At 46.0% G+C, this 20,074-nt stretch overlaps 1 protein-coding gene across 1 annotated transcript in view; it reads left to right on the top strand.

Annotated features, from left to right (window-relative positions):
* MAP1LC3C (microtubule associated protein 1 light chain 3 gamma) overlaps positions 1-1,039 on the top strand; it is a 58,727-nt gene extending 57,688 nt beyond the window's left edge. Inside the window, exon 4 of the mRNA XM_075594779.1 lies at positions 442-1,039. Coding sequence (XP_075450894.1) covers positions 442-601 — 160 coding nt within the window. The 3' untranslated portion in view covers positions 602-1,039. The remainder of the gene's footprint in view (positions 1-441) is intronic.
* Positions 1,040-20,074: the final 19,035 nt, after the last annotated feature.

Below are 20,074 nucleotides of genomic sequence, written 5' to 3'. Positions count from 1 at the left end.
GAGTCCGAGGATCATCTTCTTACTTTAGCTGGTAACAATCTAAATTTTTTCATGACACAAAAAACATCCATTTATTTGTATAATTTATATTGTATTTCTTGATTCTGACAATATTACAAGCTCTACAGCATTCTTTCTACTGTTGGGTAAACTCATGAAAATATCTATAAAGCATTAAAATCTAATGCCGCGGCAGAACTTTATCATAACATAAATTGTAAAATGCAGTTCGTGTTGAGGTGTTTTATGGTTAATGACACACACATTGCTTATCTAACATATGCTATCCAGACTTTTTAACATTTTCACAAATGATACTTTTAACTTTAAAATAGAATATGAAGCCATCTAAAATTTGGGAATGATTTCTTTATGGAACTTTTAAGTTAGAAGTTCTCTTATAGTGTTTGTTTTAAATGTGTTTTAATTTCTTTTGTACAGAAGTCGCATGGCCTTATCTGCCACACACGCATTCTACCTCCTGGTGAATAATAAGAGCCTTGCCAGCATGTCCCTTACTATGTCTGAACTGTATAGAGACCATAAGGATGAAGATGGCTTTTTATATATGACCTATGCATCCCAGGAGATGTTCGGCTGAACTTGTATCAAAAGGGACCTGTGGACTTGTTCGTTTTTTTTTTTTTTTATGTATTGCCAAATTTGTGCAGTTAGATTTTATGGCTGATGGCTCCAATATCAGTCAAAGATGGGAGTAGTGGACCAAAGGAAGAAGTATTGGCAAGATAAAGACTGAACATTTGCATCTCCTTTTGCATTGACCCCCTTCTCTCACCTTGTTGTTGTTTTTTTTGTTTATATTTTTTTTGTACTGAGTGACATTAACAGCATTTTAATTGCAACATATTCGTTACATAGTAACTTTGGTTTTGATGTCCTAACTTATAACTTTTAACACAAGACTGTAAAAAGAACTTTCTTGGGTTAAGTAAATTGCAATAAAGGATTTAAAAATTAGAATTTCTTGTATAATGTATATAGTCTCTGATGAAAATATTCTTAGAGATGGGTGCATTTGAACCTATAGTAAATGTATTATTCCACATCTGTACTTGTCTAAATTGGTTAGAAAAAAAATAAAACTAAATGTTTCTATACCTGTAAATGCACATTACTATTTGCTACATACATTATACATTTGGTTGGAATAGGGAGTGTGAGTATTCACCCACACTCAGTCACTCCTACCACCCATTGTGGCCAATCACTGCCATCTACAGCACTTATTCCCTCACCTGCTGTCTCTTTAAGGTCCCCATCAAACCTCTTTAAATTGTAAGTTCAGGAGATAGTACCAAACGTCCTGGTACTCTTTTTGGCGTGTAGTTCCAGCCGTGACCGCTACATTCTCTTTTCAGAACTTGGCCCTGAAAAGTGGGACTTGAAAATTTCTTGCCTTCAAATTTCTGAAGCTGGCTCGCGTCTATATCTCCAAGAGCATCTTTTGGTGATTTTGAATTTGCCACTGCTGTCTTGGCGCTTGATGCTGAGGACCAGATTGTCTGTTGACTTTCTTATAGTATTTCAGCCGCATTCATGAAATACTCCAGCCAGTCCGAGAGTGGGAGAATTCCTGCCAGCCAATCATAGACTTAACAGTCTACTAAAGCCGGGCAAAGATGGATTCGAAATCTGACAGGGGCATGCGCCAACTTGGCACCTCTGCCACCTGTGAGTCAGACTCCACCCATGAGTTGGGCGTCTTAAGGTCTGGGTGAATGGTAGTCTGACTTCCATTCATGCCAGGATGAGGGTACTTGAATCTAACTCCTCCGCCCAAATGGCTTTAACACCTTGGCAATCTCTGTGGCTTCCAACTTCGGGACCTGAGCAGACGCGGTAGCCACAGGGTCTCTCAGAACCACGGACTTGGAAATCCCCAGCTCATAAACAGTGCATAAACATATACCATTATACACAAGGTCAGAAATAAAAATATTTCACAATATTGTCTACTGTAAGGCCTTCTTTTGTTAGCTTTGACTGAAAAGATGCGCTCGTTCAGTTTCAGCGCTCCTAAACCTTCCTACAGATGCAGCGGCCGTTATTTGAAGGCATCACAGTGCCTTTTTCGTGTGCGCTGCTGTACTCCACGCGTCATGAACGTGGCCAATCGCCCCAGGCACGCGTGTTCATCGTGGTTGCTTTGTTTGAATTTTATGGATTGTGTGCAATTGTTTGCAATGAAATGAATGAATTGTAATGTGTACAGTTGTGTGCCAATTTCAGGTGTTTAAAAGCCAGAACACTAAAATGCCATTTTATGCACTCGCGTTTTAAGGTGGTACGGTTGGAAGTAATCCCGCGCCATGACATGGGTATTCTGAGGTATAAACCGCGTGATTTGTTAAAATAACGGCCGCTGCATCTGTATAAGAGTGTGTGTAAAAAGTTGAACCAAATGATGCTTAGGTTCAATCCCAGAGTTACTTTTCTAAAACACATAGGAATTTGGACTTAGACATAAAATCAGCTTGCAACCTTATCGATGGTTGAAGCACCTCTATTCTTGGTTCTGGTGATTGGGGCATATACTGGGGGACTCCCATTAACCTAGGGACCCTTGACTGTACCCAGGATACACATATCCCTATGCCCTCATTTACCTTTCTGTGCTGAAGCAAGGAAGCCTGGCGGTGAGTCACACAACTGCTTTCCAGGGAGGATTTTGCCCAAAGGTGGTGTCTATATGTCCTCGGGAATCTGACCCAATTCCCAGACACATTTTTGGGAGGGCCAGCAACTCTGGACCCCTTCTACTTGGACACATTCCAACAACACTTCCACCACAAAACCCACCCTGAAACTCATAGCCTGAGAATCTCCACTGGTTAGCACTCTTGGAAAGGTAAAACACATTCTTTATTACAATACAATGCATGTGCCGTGACGGGGGTCAAGAGTTGACACTCTAATCTCCCCAATATGGCTCAGAGGTAACCAGCCGGACATAAGACCTTTATTTATGGCCTGATTACCCCCTCACCGTCACATTGACACAGCGGGAGTTCCATTCAGAAGCAGGGACCCCTGCTGTGTTCATCCTGATCGGCCATTAGTCTGGTTGCTGGGACTCTGCGAGCACACACCCTCTCAGACGTTCCGGTGGCGGATTGTGTGTCTACTGCGAGACCAACCATAACGCTAAATCTGTATGTGTCTGTAAAATTCCTATGTGCGGCGTACCGTGCACTATACTGTAATTGTGAAGTGCTTTGAGTCCCAATGGGCAAAAAACTGCTAGATGAAATAAAGTTGTTGGTATACTAAATACTAGTTGTATTTATAATAACATAGTTTTTTACTCTGAGTGACCTGAACAGGGATCTTTTGGAGACTATTTGCCGATTTTTGATTCTATTCCTTATCTGACGATTTCTACTTGAACCTAGTCACCTGTGAGAGCATTTTTTTTTCAGGAAAAAGGGAAGAACTAGCGGCATTTGACTTTGGGGAATGGGCCTGAAGTATTTAAATGTTTTTTGCTTCCCTTTTTCGCATCCGTTATGTTAGTCATTCCAGTAGGGCCCTATTTATCGACATAGTGGATAAGTATTCTTGTGACTTAACTTACTTTGTTAATATATATGCAACACTGTTTCCCCCACCCTCTGGGAGATTTGGCCATTACACGGTGTAAGGTGGTGCATACATGCTGGCTCACAGTAGATCTAAGTCTCTGCCGTTGTTGTTGGGGAGAACAGGACAGGCTTCTGGGGTACATCATGGGTTCTTATCTCTGACATACAGCACCTCCATCTGCTGCAGGCTCCAGATATATGAAGGCAATCTCCTGCAGAAGAATAACTCCACTCCCCCCAGAAAGATTGCACTCTAGGCCAGAGTACATTCAACTGGAACTTCTTTTTTTCCTTTGTTCAGCACCGTATAACATGGGCTCCTGCCCAGTACAGCTCACACACAGGCCTTCAACCTTTTGGATGATCCCTGGACCTACACTCCAGGTCAAGGGCCCCTGAAGCAGTCCTTACCATTCCCTTTGCCTTGCTAGAAGGTCAGGGAAAAGTATCACTCGCTCTCCCCCAAGGGGAAGAGGATCAGAGGGTGCCAATACACAGACACCTCAAGTGAGGAGAGGCACTGCAACAATTTGGTGGTGCAACCCCTTAAGTACAGTGGGAGGAAGGTACCAGACTGAGCCCAGGATTGGGCAGAACACAGGCCTTGACCCACCTCCTCCCATGTCACTCAAGGGAGCCGCTTGTGTGGGGAAAACCCAGGATTGGTCCTGCCACTGCCTGCACTGTTACCAGAACATGCATGACAGGGAGGGCAGACTGGTAGCCAAAACCAGGCATGGCTACATTATACTATATAGAGACTGTATACCTGTGAGATGTGACATTGTACATGGCATCTTTTATACAATTTATATATAAATATATTTTCATCTGTGACTTGTTTAGCAGATTTAACTTCTTTGAGTGCTGGGAATCTCTTTCCTTTGTATGACTTGTTACTGTTCCACAGCGCTGTATATTTGCTTTGTTTTTAGCTTCAGCGCCTTATCGTTTATCACATGCTATATTACTTTCTGGACTGAGTGAATAACATTAATATAATTATTTTTCACTCAGTAAATTGTTTTCTACACTGACACACCTTTTTCAGTTTTTCTTTTAGGAACAAAATACAAGAAGTGGCTGTTCTTTTTAAAGGAGGAGAGTGCGTTGATTCATATCTACAACATTTGAGACTTATGTACAGTTTTTATCCAAGTCTAAGGAAAAATTAGATACTTGTGATGTAAACTTTTGACAAATATATTCTTATTTATATCTGCATGTGTGGTATATCAACAAACTTGCCGTCTTGAGTGTAACCAGCCAATTCAAACCATCAACCAGAACGTGTTCAAGAATACCCTTTTTAGTAGAAAAATGTATTAGACAGCACTCGTAAACAGTGAATAACGGAAATCTAATAGGGTGGTGCACAAGGGAACCAGGAGGACCCTACTTCCTCCCAAATAACATAAATAACAAACAAATGTTCCCTGCACTCAAAATGAAATAGCATAAGCAAATGGATCAGCCAAAGAGAATTTAATGATTAATAGAGGATGCACAACAAGAGTTAGATAAAGACAGAGAGTCAAAATGCACTGAAACAGGGAGAGAAACAGGGGAGGAAATGAAAGGGAAAAGGGGGGGGGGGGGCAACAAGGGGTGGTGAAGTCCAGGGAAAGGGGGGCAACGAACATTTCGGGGTGTAAGACACCTTCAGGCCCATTCCCAGGGTGACAGTAGTCCCCTGGTACTTCCCTATACCCTGTGACAACAAATGTAAAGCTAATACCCAGTAAGGTCAGCATAAGAGCCAACAGCTATGAGCAGATATGGATGTTCTAATAATGATAGCTGGCAAAGCAGGGATATAGTGGAATAATGACCCCATAGAGATACACCTTAAAACAGAACCACATGGTTGTGTTATTGGATAAGTACAAATAAATATATACACATACACAAAGTAGCCCAAGCTCCATAATACAAAGACGTGAATACATACTGTGACATAGATAACTGCAGACAACACAATTGGAGTCCTGGGTGAAAACGCCCTGATGCAGCAAGTTACCACTGAACAAAACCACCCAACAATGCTAGCGTAATAATGTGGTGCCTGTGGCTGCTATGTAGTCCCAACCTGATGACGTCACCTCTGACATAGACGAAGAGTCAGGATCGAGGTTCCCTCCTTGATCAGTTGCGTGAAGGGATTGAGTCCAATCCGCGCATGCGCACAAGATAAATATCGCTGACTCCCGATCCTTGTAGACAGCGCAGTTGTGTATGGCCAAAAGGAGATGTGTGAAGGAGCACTGGGAACCACGGAGGGCTTTAGTGTTTAGCTCAACACTTTAAACAGGGTGTCGGGTTTGGTTTTTAAAAAAAAATAATAATAATTTATTACTCAGAAGTAACTCCATAGTTATTGTTGCTGACTCTCACGCAGAAGAAAGTTTGTAACAAGCATTTCCCCTGCACCCTCAGTCTCTCTGTAATGTAGCGGTCTCATCTTCACCCTGTCCTCACAGGTGCTTGCTTACAGCTGCAGAAGCCTGCCACTATGCTTTGGGTGGCAGACTACTTCTACATTGAGGGCCTGTAGAGAAATTGTTACAAGGTGATGAAGAGAAATCAATGGTACAAAATTATTTTCCTCGGAACGCAATATACAAAAGTGGAGCCACGATCAAAAGTATCTGAATTGGAATCCACAACACCAATGTTTAATTGATGTTTGGTTAATAGAAAACATAGCCAAATGGTCTTGGAAGTGTCACGGGAGACTAGGCATTTACACCTTTTTATACCAGGATCATATCATTGAGCAAAACCAAGAAGTAAAACAAATTGTAATTTATTCTATTGAAACAGATGTACACACAGTGAATTACAATAAAGAGGAACACACTTACTTGGGGTCTGGGCTACAAAACTAACCTTTCCTAGTTGGAATAGCACAGAAAACAAAGTCTTACAAATGACCGGGAATAAGCCCCAAAAGACCTGGAACTGAAATCGGCATGCAGTTCCTGACGCCGCCGCCGCTGCTGATTTCCCTCTGGAGGTGCTGAAATCCCTTGACGGGGAGTGAGTACCAAACATCCTGGATACTCTTTTCGGCATCCAGATCCAGCCGCGACCGCTACGAAGTATTCTAAGAACTTGGCCCCGAAAAGTGGGACTTAGAAAAATTCTCGCCTTAAAATTTCCAAAGCCGGCTCACTGACATCCCACACAGAGCATCTTTGAATTTACCGCTGCTGTTTTGGCACTTAGAATCTCCTGACCTGATTGGCTGCTAGGTTTCTTATAGGATTTCAGCCCCATTCACAGAATACCTCAACCAATCAGAGCGTGGGAATATTTCTACCAGCCTATCAGTGAGTTGTTTGAAGCTGGGCAGGCACGGATTTCAATTCTGCAAAGGGTATGCGTCAACTTGGCACCTCTGCCACTTAGCATATTGAAACCATCCGCTGGGCCAGGCTCCTCAGAGTCTGGGACAGGCAATGGTCACCAGATAGCCCTTTTTTCATGCCACGATGTGGGTACTCGAGCAGGGCCATCTTAACAACATTTGGGGCCCCCGGGCAAAGCAGTGCACAGAGCCCTGCCTACACTGTCGCTCCCAGCCTCTCACGCGCTCACTAGCAGCAGCAGGCACCGGAAGTGCTTCACTGCTAGACTGCGAGCGGTTGTGATGCGAGCCGGGGTGCCGGGAGGGCGGAGAGCGAGGGAAGCCAGGGTGCCGGGCGGGGGGAAAGCGAGCGGAGCCAGGGTGCCGGACGGAGGGAGAACAAGCGGAGCCGTGGTGCCGGGCAGGGGGAGAGAGCGAGTAGGGTTTGTCAGGTGGCTTTGATTTGGATCAGAACAACCGTCTGCAGAGTATCTGTCCCCGTCCAGATTAGTTTCCTACGTAGGTAATGCGTGCACTGAGAAAAATCACACGGACACAGGAGTTCAGAATGATAATGTCTGTCTTTATTACTACACAGCCTGCGTTCATATACAGGGGCTGTAGGGGAGGGGGTTTGTATGCAAAAGAGCTGTCTCAGGTCTAAAGGTTATTTGTCTCATTGGTTCTTTGTTAGGTCTTGTCCTTGTATGGTCTTGTTGTTATGATTTATGGTCTTGTTATTGCAGTTTTTGAACACATCAGCATTGGAGTGGAATTCCTAGGTGGGGAGCCATCTTCCATACTTGATGGGAGGGGGAGCTGCGGTAGCCATTTTGAGTAAGGAATCATAGCAAGGTATTACAGATGAAGAAATAAGCATTTTATCCAATCCATCACAGTCCCCCCTTGAAATGTCTATTTCTGAGTCTGTCCCTAGATGTATACTAACTCATCTGTCCAGATGTGCCTGGGAACTTTTTTGTGCTGTACGTTAGACGAGTCATGGCTTGTCCATGACTCCCCTTGCCACAGACTTTGCACATAAGGAAGTCAGATGCTGTCCCTATGGATTTATACTATTGTACTTAACTGGGAGGGACTGTAACGGAGTAAATGGACCATCTTCCGAGAGTGGAGTATTATTATCTGACTGCAGGAAAAAGGTAGGAGTGCTATTGTCAACAGCTTTGGTCATGAACTTTTTAAAACATGGGAGAACACAGCAGACAATAATCACAGGCAAGACAAAAATAATAACTATTGCGATGCCTATTTGGGCAAGAATCTTTTGCCATCCTGTCTTTCCTTGTTAAACCATTTTGTGGTCGGTATCCCCAATCTGTTCCCGTGTTCCATCCTACTACTCCCCAGTAATCACATTCCTGTCCCCAGTAGGAATCCGTTACACATATATAAGTGGACCTGGAACCGGAATTGCTGTATAGAACACATTGCCAATATGTTGAGGGGCAGCTGACTATATTGCAATAATCAAAGGAGAAGGTAGCTACATGAGTATTGGATGAATTATACCAAAACGTGACTACCCCTTCATGTTGCGTGATAGCAACCTTTTGTGCCCCCCACCTAGACCCAACAAGCAAAAGATATATAGCATAATTTTCCTTCTGAGGTGTCCTCGTTGGGAGCTGGAACCTTCTTGCAATGAGAGGCGTGTATCCAGGTGTTCTTGCCAGCTAGTTTGACTGATGTGGCTGTGGTCAACAGAACTTGGAAAGGACCATCATATCTGGGCTCTAGGGAGTGTTTCCTTACAAATCTCTTCACGAGCACCCAGTCTCCAGGCATGAGTTTATGAGTCCCGGTATCTAGATCTGGATCTGGGATAGAAGAAAACACTCGACCATGCATATTGGTTAGTTCTTGCGCTAGGGCAGTTACATATTTGGTCAAAACATCAGACTGCATTTGTTACTGCTGTGGGTAGTAACAACCAAGTTTGGGGGCAGTACCAAACAGTATCTCAAATGGGGATAGAGCATGTTCCCCTCGTGGGGTGTATCGAACCCTGAACAAAGCAATGGGTAAACTATCTGGCCAGGGCATATTTGTTTCCTGGGCCATTTTCAACATTCTAGTTTTCAGTGTGCCATTCATTCTTTCTACCTTTCCGCTACTCTGGGGATGGTATGGGGTGTGGAAAGCAAGGGTGGTCCCTAGCGCGGACCAAATTTCTTTAGCTAGCGTAGCAGTGAAAGCGGGGCCTTGGTCGCTTTCTATTACTTCAGGTACCCCATATCTACAACCCACCTCTGTCAGGAGTTTTTTTGCTGTTTTCGCAGTGAGATTGGTGACAGGATAGGCTTCTGGCCATCCTGAAAACATATCTACAATTACTAACGCATATTCAAAACGGCCCGACTTTGGCATCTGAATATGGTCAATCTGGATACGCTGGAAAGGGTATAAGGGCCTTGCAAGGTGTTTCTGCGGTGGTTTTTCCACACGTCCTGGGTTACACTTTGCACAAATTGTACATGATTTGCAGAAATTACTAGTCATTGGGGTAATTCCAGGCGCCACATAGTATTTGTCGATCAGTGCATTCATAAGAGTCTTCGAGAGATGTGCTGCTCCATGTGCCCATTGTACCACAGCAGGATACAGTGCCCGTGGCAGACAAAGTTTCTTTTTGTACTCGTAAATTCCTTCTTGGGGCGATGCACCTCTTTTCTTCCTTTGTTACAGATTCTTGCAACTTCTTCAGATATTCTCGATTCACTGGGAGGTTCTGCATTAACGGAACCATCCTTGTCATGTCCACTCGATCTTACACTTCTCGTATCCCGCTGGCAGCTTGTTTTGCCGCGGCATCCGCCAGATGATTTCCTCTGGCTTCTTCTGTGTTCAGTTTCCCATGGGCTTTTACCTTTAGGATGGCCACATGGCTTGGAAGGAGTAGGGCGTCCATCAGAGCTTATATGGCTGAGCTGTGTTTCACTGGTGTTCCTGCTGCTGTCAGAAATCCCCTGGTTTGCCAAATGACGCCAAAATCGTGTGCTACACCAAATGCATATCTAGAGTCAGTGTAGATATTCGCCGTTTGTCCTTCTGCCAGTTTACACGCTGCAGTGAGGGCTTGTAGTTCGGCTTCTTGTGCAGATGCTGTTGGCGGTAGTGTGCTTGCCAGTAGGACCACAGAGTCTGTGGTGACAGCATAACCCGTATGGTAGGTGCCTTGTTGATCAGCAAATCGAGAACCATCCACAAACAGAATTAGATCTGGGTTCTGTATCGGCGTTTCACTCACCGTGGGCAGATGAGCAGTTTCTAGCTTCATGAGTTCGAAGCAATCATGGGGTAGGTCGACTCCAGCTGTGTTTTGTTCTTGTTCGTGTCCCTGCACATCTCCCACCTCGGGAAGTGGAAGAAGAGTGGAGGGGTTAAGCACTTGGCACCGGAGAAGGGTGACATTGTCTGGAATGAGAAGCGAGCATTGCAACCTGAGGTGTCTGGCAGCGGACAGATGTTTTGGCTGTGTCTGATTGAGAATAGCAGCAATGTCATGTGGTGCCAGGAGAATGAGGTCATGCCCTAGAACGATATCCGAAGTTTTATCCAGCAGTGCTTGAGCAGCAAAGACAGCACGAAGACAGGACGGTCCACCACGAGCAACAGCATCGAGACGGTAGGAGTAATAACCAATAGGTCGACATCGGCCAGCGTGTGGCTGTGTTAACACTCCAGTTGCATGTCCTTTTCGTTCTGATACCAAAAGCTTGAAGGGTAAATCATAGTCTGGGAGGCCCAAGGCAGGGGCAGAGGATATTACCTGTTTGAGAACAATGAAATTCTTGGAAGCCTCTGGGGTCATCTGAAAGGGATTTATTGTTAAAACATCGTACAATGGTTGCATCATTTACTGCTTGAAGATCTTGAACCATTCTATACTTATCAGGTTCACCCTTCGCGGTGCGTTTCTTCACAGGGAAAAGGGATATCGCAGGGTGAGGTGCAAGGTATTAATGCGCCATTTGCAAGGTGAGCCTTAACATGTTTCGTGATAGCATCAGCTTGTGCTATCTTTAGTGGGTATTGTGGTTTACGGGGAAGCGGGGCCCCTTGTTTGAGCTGTACAACAATGGGTGGTACCGTTAGGTGCCCGATATCCTCAGGGCCTGTGGACCATAATTTGGACGGGATCCTATCCATGACAGCGGGTGGTATACTGGCGGCTGAGGGTTTGTCCGCTAATGCCAAAAGTTTTGGAAGGGAACAAAGGGCAGAGACATCTGACTCCCAGAGCGGGGAGGTTACATCAATGGTGCCGTCCTCGAAGAATATTATGGAGGCCTGTAACCTGGATAAAACATCAGCGCCAAGCAGATTAAGCGGGCAAGTAGAAGAAACTACAAATCGTGCAAATAGTTCAGGGTAGGGACCTATCTGCAGGGGTCGTGTTAATGGGCTAGAGCGCGGAGTGCCATCTACCCCCACACATAAAACATCAATATCAGACAAATTGGAAGGGTCGGGTATGTCTGCAGCTCTAATTACGCTCCTGGCTGCACCTGTGTCTACCAGGAAGGGGGTGAGGTGACATACATTATTGGGGCGCCTTCTACCTGCTTGGGCGTCTGCCCATATAACCTTGGGCAGCGGTCGGGTCCTGGGGGGTGTCTGGGGTTAGTATTCCAGGTCATGTTCGGCTCCTGTGCAGCGGCCTGTGACTCACTATCTGAGTCAAAACTATAGGGCGCACTGTAGTGTACACTGCTGCTGGGTCTGTGTGCTATTGTTGTGTCAGGGTAGACTTGAATCCCTACCGCTGGGGCAGTGGTTGTTTGGGGTGAAAGGGCTGGCATCAGGGGCATTAGGGGCGCAGTCGGGGTGTAATAGGAACCGTCCGCCTGCAGCACAGGATATAGTTGTGCTACATGGGCAGTCAAGGTTGGTTTGTCATTCGTGGGCGGGGTAGTGGGTTGTATAGGTGGGGGTGCTGTGGAGCTGGGAGCGAAGGTAACAAAGGAGTGAGTATAGATAAATCAGTCACACCGTGGTGCTGCACACCACAATTAAAACAATCTTCCCTGCATTGGGGGTTTCGGGTGCCACACCTTAAACATGTCCAGGGGGGTGGGTCAGCACCAGCATAGGGTGGGGGTTGGTCATTTTCAGGGGGGTTACTTGTACAGTCACCGCAAGGGTGATAAAGAAATACAACCTGCCCTCCCTTTTCTATCTCCTGCTCGGTCCATTTTTCTCTGGACAGCCTTGGCAACATTAAACCAGGCTTCTGCTGTCTTCAGCAGGTTTTTATCACTCAAAATTCCTCTCTTTTCTTTCAATATTTTTTGCCACATTTCTGGCTGTAACCTGCCTTCTGCTGCAGTAATACCACATAATTTAAACAGTCTACTTGCTTTCTTTTTCACTTGTTATTATATTAACTTCTGTCCTGCAATGATAAAATAAATGCAGCGGGACCCTTCTGTCCCTCAACAGAATTATTTTGACTCAAACTAACGTAAGGTATGTTTCCCTGTGGGATTCAAAAACACACGAGATGGCGCTCACTGAGCTTCTCACTCCAACAGAAAAAGACCCCTCTTTCTAGTTGCCATTAGAACAGAAGGAAAAATAATATTTTCTGGTTTTAAAAGACCCATTCGTGTGGCCAGTACGAACAAACCCTTTAAATAAATTTTTAACAGTGGTCTACTCCCATTCCTTCCGTTCTCTTCTCTCTCTTTCCGCCACTAGGTGGCAGGCTAAGACTCCTTTCTCTGTCTTACTTGCCTGTTTTCCCATGGTTTTTTTTTTTTTTTTTTAAGCTACACTGCAATTACTAGCAAAAATGCCCTGCCTTTTTTTTCTCTTCTTTCCCTTCCAAATAATATACACAGTCTCTAATTGTATCCCAATTTCTGCATATAAACCTTTCATAAAAATAACCCTCAATACCAACTTCCTCAACACCAACATATGCCTTGATTATCTATCAGCAAATTCACTTGCCTATTTCTTTCCTATTCACTTTTCTTTTTTTACTGCAAAGCGTACGTTAATGCGGAAAAAACAGGAGTTCGGGCAGTTTAACGTCTAGGGGTTACCTCTTTTACTCTCAACAATCCCCACCCGTCCTCATGAATTCTCAACACTAATACACAAACACATTTTGGACATAACATACTACTTGATTACGAGAGAGAGGAAAAGGTTGTTCAGGAATCAGTCGGCAGGATTCCGCGCTGTTACCAACCGTAATGCGCCTTAACACCCCTCCCTCTGCAACGCGCCAACCACGCAGTCACTCCAGGGATCATGTGTTCCTCTCTGAACCGACTATCCCTTACTCGCCCCTTTCCCCTCCTTCCACCAAGTTTACAACATACAGTGACAAGACAGCTAGTCAGCCGGCAAAAATCCCACTCCACTTTGGGCTCCCACTTGCGGCACTGACTAACACATATAACATATAAACATATACCGGGTGACAGATAGTCTAGGTAACAGGTTTGAGTTTAAAACGGGCTCTGGGCAAGATATCTACCTGTCTTTAGGTGACCTTCGGAGAGCCGTATGAGACACAGAAATAGACCAAACAGCGGAGACAGTGCGTATCGGTAGATAATAAATGTTATCTTACCGTACTCCAGAGGTGATCAGTCTCCTGCCGCGTCCGCACTTGGTCCACCCCGGTCCCTCTGTGCACGGCTGTCTGTTGGTTCACAACCCAGGCCCCACGTTGGGCGCCAGCTGATTGGATCAGAACAACCGTCTGCAGAGTATCTGTCCCCGTCCAGATTAGTTTCCTACGTAGGTAATGCGTGCACTGAGAAAAATCACACTGACACAGGAGTTCAGAATGATAATGTCTGTCTTTATTACTACACAGCCTGCGTTCATATACAGGGGCTGTAGGGGAGGGGGTTTGTATGCAAAAGAGCTGTCTCAGGTCTAAAGGTTATTTGTCTCATTGGTTCTTTGTTAGGTCTTGTCCTTGTATGGTCTTGTTGTTATGATTTATGGTCTTGTTATTGCAGTTTTTGAACACATCAGCATTGGAGTGGAATTCCTAGGTGGGGAGCCATCTTCCATACTTGATGGGAGGGGGAGCTGCGGTAGCCATTTTGAGTAAGGAATCATAGCAAGGTATTACAGATGAAGAAATAGGCATTTTATCCAATCCATCACAGCTTGTCCAAAAATACTGGACACAATGGTGAAAGGTGCGACGCACTAGAGAATCGTTGGTGGGGAAGAATGTTATATATAAATGACCTGACTGTTATGTAATTTGTTCTAAATTTCACTCAAGTATTCAACAATTTGTACCAATTTATATTCTATTTCGTAAAAAATCTGGGGAGGTGTCTTGGGAGGGAGCACCCTTCCGAGGATTGTTTTAGGAAATAGAATATGAAATAGTGCAAATTGGTGCATGCTTGGAGTGAAATTTACAAATGATGTAATGGTCAGATCATTTATAAATAACTGACCTGCAGTCATACTGTACATGGCGAGCAATACTGATCTTACTGCTCCTTCCACAAATTCCTAGATTGTTGCACCCCCTCCTCAGCCTCTCTCTCTCTCTCTCTCTCTCCCCTTGTACTCTCTCACCATCCCACCCCCCCTTGTCCTCTGGCCCTCCCACCCCCTTGTCCTCTCACCCTCCCACCCCCCTTCTCCTCTCACCCCCTCCCTTCATCCTCTCTCACCCCTCCCTTCATCCTCTGTTACCCCCATCCCTTTATCCTCTCACCCCCCCCAACCCTTCATCCTCTCACCCCATCCCCTCCCTGTCATTATCAGTACAGTAGCTTTCAAATTTAGACTTCAAAATCCAGCTTTAAATTGCACATTAAATCATGCAATTGAATAAGTAACCTGCTCTGCCTTCTTGGGGATGATCAGTAAGTAAGAGTGCTGCAGAGATTGCAATGCTGCTGTGATGAGAGCTGAGTTATTGAGCCTTTCTGAGAATTTACAATGGTGGTTATTTTTTAATAGATCTTCAAAATGGGAAGACTGTTAGTATAGTAAAAGAAAAGTAAGGGTGAGTGAGCAATTAAACAAAGTTGCCAGTACTGTATGTACTGTCTGTCACCACACACACACACACACTGAGACATTCACTCACTCGCACACTCAAACGCACAAACACTGAGGCACACACCTATACAGACAGGACAGACCGAAAGACAGACACACTGAGACACACACACACACACACACACACACACACACACACACACACACACACACACACACACACTGAGACACACACATACACTCACACTGAAACACACTGAAGCATATACACACACACACTGAGACATTCACTCACTCAAACACACACACTGAGACACACACATATATCCCCAGCAATAAAGCACATCCCTACAAATCATCCTCACACATTCTCTTTCTGTCCATGCTTCTCCTCCTTGCTTCTGGGGATATCTCTCCCAATCCTGGTCCCTGCCTTATTCCTACATGCGCTCGTCCTCGCCTGCCAATTGCAACCTCTACTCCTTCTGGTGTCAACCCCTCCAACCTCATACCCATCCCTTGCCACCCTCCCTCCTTTCTCCCTTTCTCCTGTGCCCTTTGGAATGCTCGATCCCTTTCTAACAAGTTCCTCTCTCTGTACATGACTTTTTTCTCTCTCACTCTGCTTCTATTTGCTATAACTGAGACCTGGCTCACTCAGTCTGACTCTGCTCTAGAAGCTGCCCTCTCCTATGGTGGCCTTTCCTACTCCCACACTCTGCGCCCTGATGGCAGGGGTGGAGGTGTGGGGCTCCTGCCCTCCTCTCTTTGCCGTTACCGAACCCTTCCTATTCCTCCATCTCTTGCTTTTCCCTCCTTTTGAGGCTCACACTGTCCAGATCTTCTCTCCTCTCCCTGTCCATGGGGCGGTCATCTATCGCCCACCTACCTCTACTCGTCCCCCTTCTGCCTTTCTCTCTCACTTTGAATCCTGGCTCTCTTTCTTTCTGTCCTCAGACTCCCTTGGGGACTTCAATTGCCACATTGATGACCCATCTCTCCCTTGGGCTTCCCGCTTTCTTTCTCTAACCTCTTCTTTTGGCCTTCAACAGTGGACTGCAGCCAGCACCCACAAGGATGGCCACTACTTAGACCTGGTTTTCACTAAAAACTTATCTCTCTCAGATTTCTCCATTTCCCCTTTTCCTCTCTCTGACCATCGCCTCATCTCATTCTCTATCTCGCTTCTCCCCTTCTCCACCTCCATCTACCCCCCGGTTCTGCAGAAACCTGCGCTCTATTCACTTACCTGACTTTGAGTCCACTTTACGCTTCTCCCTCTCCTCTCTCAGCTCTGCTACAGACCCTGACAAACTGGTCAGGAACTACAACTCTGCCTTGTCCTCCTCTCTTGATCTACATGCCCCGCTTTCTCTCTGCCGCCCTCGCCCTTCTAACCCTAGACCCTGGCTAAATTCCCACACGCGCATGCTGCGTTCCTCCACTCGTTCCTCTGAACTCCTCTAGAGGAAATCTCATACTCTCGCAGACTTCCTTCACTACAAATTTATGCTATCCTGTTTTAACTCTGCCCTCTCGCAAGCTAAACAAGCCTACTTTTCTTCACTAATCAACATGCACAAGTCTAACCCACGCCGACTGTTCTCTATCTTTGATACTCTACTCAAACCACCCTCAGCTGCCTCTCCTTCCTCCATCTCCGGTCAGGACTTTGCTGACTATTTTAAGGAAAAGGTGGAATCCATACGTCAGAACATCCCCTCTGTTTCTTCCTCCCATCCTACACCTCTTCCTAACTCTCCTCCTGCCTTCCTTGACTCTTTTCCCCCTGTCTCAGAGGAGGATGTGTCACTGTTGATCTCCTCCTCCCCCTCTACCACTTGCTCTCTTGACCCCATTCCCTCCCATCTCCTAAAACCTCTTGCTCCTACTATAATCCCTACGCTCACACACATTTTTAACTCCTCCCTCTGCTCTGGAACCTTTCCATCCTCCTTCAAACACGCAACAGTCATACCATTACTCAAAAACAGCAAGCTTAGCCCTACCTGTCTTTCTAACTATCGACCTGTATCCCTCCTGCCTTTTCCCTCTAAACTCCTTGAACGTCTTGTATTCTCTCGCTTGCTCCATTTTCTCAACACCTATTCTCTCCTAGATCCTCTACAATCTGGCTTCCACACTGCTCACTTCACGGAAACAGCCCTCACTAAAATAAGTGACGACATCCATGCTTCCAAAAACAGAAGTCATTACATTGCTCATATTACTCAACCTCTCTGCAGCATTTGGCACCGTGGACCACCCTCTTTTCCTACACATTCTCCATACTCTTGGTATTCAGAACAAAGCTCTATCCTGGATCTCATCCTACCTCTCCCATCGTGCTTTCAGTGTCTCTTCTGCTAACACCTCCTCCTCCTCTATTGATCTCTCTGTGGGGGTACCCCAGGGTTCTGTCCTGGGACCTCTTCTCTTTTCTCTGTACACACTCTCTCTAGGTGACCTAATAACATCTTTTGGGTTTAATTATCACCTCTATGCTGACAACACCCGACCTTACACCTGCTGTACAAACCAAAATTTCTGAATGTCTCTCTGCTATATCATCCTGGATGTCCCTCCGCCGCCTTAAACTCAACATGGCTAAAACAGAGTTCCTCATACTTCCTCCCAAACCTGGTCCTACTACCTCCTTCCACATTACTATTGGAACTACGATCATTCACCCAGTAGCCCAAGCACGCTGCCTAGGGGTCACACTCGACTCCTCTCTTACATTCGCCCCTCACATTCAAAACATTTCTAAAACCTGTCGCTTTTTCCTCCGCACTATAACAAAGATATGCCCTTTCCTCTGTTGCTCGACTGCTATAACTCTGACTCAGGCCCTCATTCTCTCCCGTCTTGATTACTGTAACCTCCTGCTGTCCGGCCTTCCTGCCTCTCACCTGTCTCCCCTACAATCTATCCTAAACGCTGCTGCCAGAATCACTCTACTCTTTCCTAGATCTGTCTCAGCATCTCCCCTCATGAAATCCCTCTCCTGGCTTCCGATCAAATCCCGCATCTCACACTCCATTCTTCTCCTCACTTTTAAAGCTTTACAATCTTCTGCCCCTCCTTACATCTCAGCCCTAATTTCTCATTATGCACCATCCAGACTCTTGCGTTCTTCTCAAGGATGTCTTCTTTCTACCCCCTTTGTATCTAAAGCCCTCTCCCGCCTTAAACCCTTTTCACTGACTGCCCCACACCTCTGGAATGCCCTTCCCCTCAGTACCAGACTAGCACCCTCTCTATCCACCTTTAAGACCCACCTTAAGACACACTTGCTTAAAGAAGCATATGAATAGCTCTGTGGATATTCTGAACACATGATACATAAGCTTGACCCCCTGCAGATGCACTTACCAGAACTCCCTCCTACTGTCTCTGTACTTTCTCCCTACTGCTGCGGCACAGTTTATTCGAGCATTTGCCCGTTCTGTGCCGCAGCAGTAGCCTGGCGCGCGCCCGAGTGTGACGGGCGCGCGCCGAAGCAGCGGAAGAGCGCCCTCCGATCGGGGCGCTCTCCCTACCGCTGCCGGGTCCGCCGTGTCCCCCGGAACCCCCTGCCGCTGTCCCGCGATCGCGGGACACCAGGGCTCCCTCGGGGAGCCCCTGGACACCCGAGGGGCGGCCACTAGCAAGCCGGGAGATTTCCCGGCTTGCGGTACCGACCACACTTCAATAAAGTGTGTCGGTAGTGTACATACCAATTAGACTGTAAGCTCCTCGGGGCAGGGACTCCTCTTCCTTAATGTTACTTTTATGTCTAAAGCACTTATTCCCATGCTCTGTTATTTATTTGATTACCACATGTACACTGGCGACACACTTTATTCGAGCTCGGCTAGTCCCACGAATTCGGGTATACCCGGGTGTATTGAGGTTTGTGACTGTTTTCTGCCCGAGTGCATTGAGGTATTTTCAGGCAGGGATTGAAGCATTTTATTCCCGCTGGCTGCAATACTGCACTGTATATATATATATACTGCATTACAATTCATGAATTTATGCCATCTGGTAGACACGCGAAGCATTGCAGCCTATTAAATCCTAATCCTTTTCATTTAACAGATCAGCCGCCCGTCAGCCAGGCATGAACCCAGGCTGGGAAGGCAAATGCAACGGGGCTTGTCAGAGGTGAGGAGCGGCGCATTCCAGGTATCTGCCAGGTACATACTGGGTATTTGCTCGAATAAAGTGTGTCGGTGCAGTATTACTACTGCGAAGCGCTATGTACATTAATGGCGCTATATAAATAAAGACATACAATACACACACACACATACAGACAGGACACAGATAGACACACACACTGAGACACACACACAGCCTCACCTCTCTGCTGCATGCTTTTCCTCTGCTCTTTTGCCCCACCCCCCAGGCTTCTGCCACCTCCCGATTGGCTGAATTACAAAGCAGCAACCAATCAGGAGCTGCCCAGCCCCCTAGCAGCAGCAGCCCTGCTCTATCATATGTCCGGACAGGGGAACCAAATACCGGACACCTGGCACCTGGCAACCTTAAGAGCGAGCCGGGGTGCCGGGCGTGGGGAAAGCATTGGTGGACTCACATGGGCCGGGCGTGTGGGGCCCCCTTATGCTGTGGGGCCCCCAGGCAACTGCCCATCATGCCCATACGTTAAGACGACCCTGTACTCGAGTATACTTCTGGTACTCAGCCCGCCCTAACACCTTGGCATCTGAGACTTTCAAATCCGGAACCCGAGCAGACTCGATGGCACCAAGCCTGGTGGCCATCTGGTCTCTCAGAACCAGGGACTTGGAAATTCCCCAGCTCATATACAGTGCAAAAACACATATACCATTATACATCATGTTAATAAAAATCTTCCAAAAGTTGTTCCCTTCGTCCCCTAGTATCTACTGAAAAGATATACACGTTCATTTTCAGAGCTCCTAGACCTTCCAATAAGAGGTTTACTAAAAAAGTTGCTTCAAATAATGCTTAGGTTAAGTTTCAGAGTTGCTTCTATTGTACAGAAGCTGGAAATAATTTCACTCTCGCAACCTTATGGTTGGTTGGAGACACTCCGAGACACTCAACCCCTATACCGTGTCAGGTGTTCGGGCAT

The sequence above is a fragment of the Ascaphus truei genome, chromosome 4 (assembly GCF_040206685.1).
Source record: "Ascaphus truei isolate aAscTru1 chromosome 4, aAscTru1.hap1, whole genome shotgun sequence".
NCBI classification, from domain to species: domain Eukaryota; kingdom Metazoa; phylum Chordata; class Amphibia; order Anura; family Ascaphidae; genus Ascaphus; species Ascaphus truei.
This window is presented reverse-complemented; position numbering and strand designations above follow the sequence as displayed.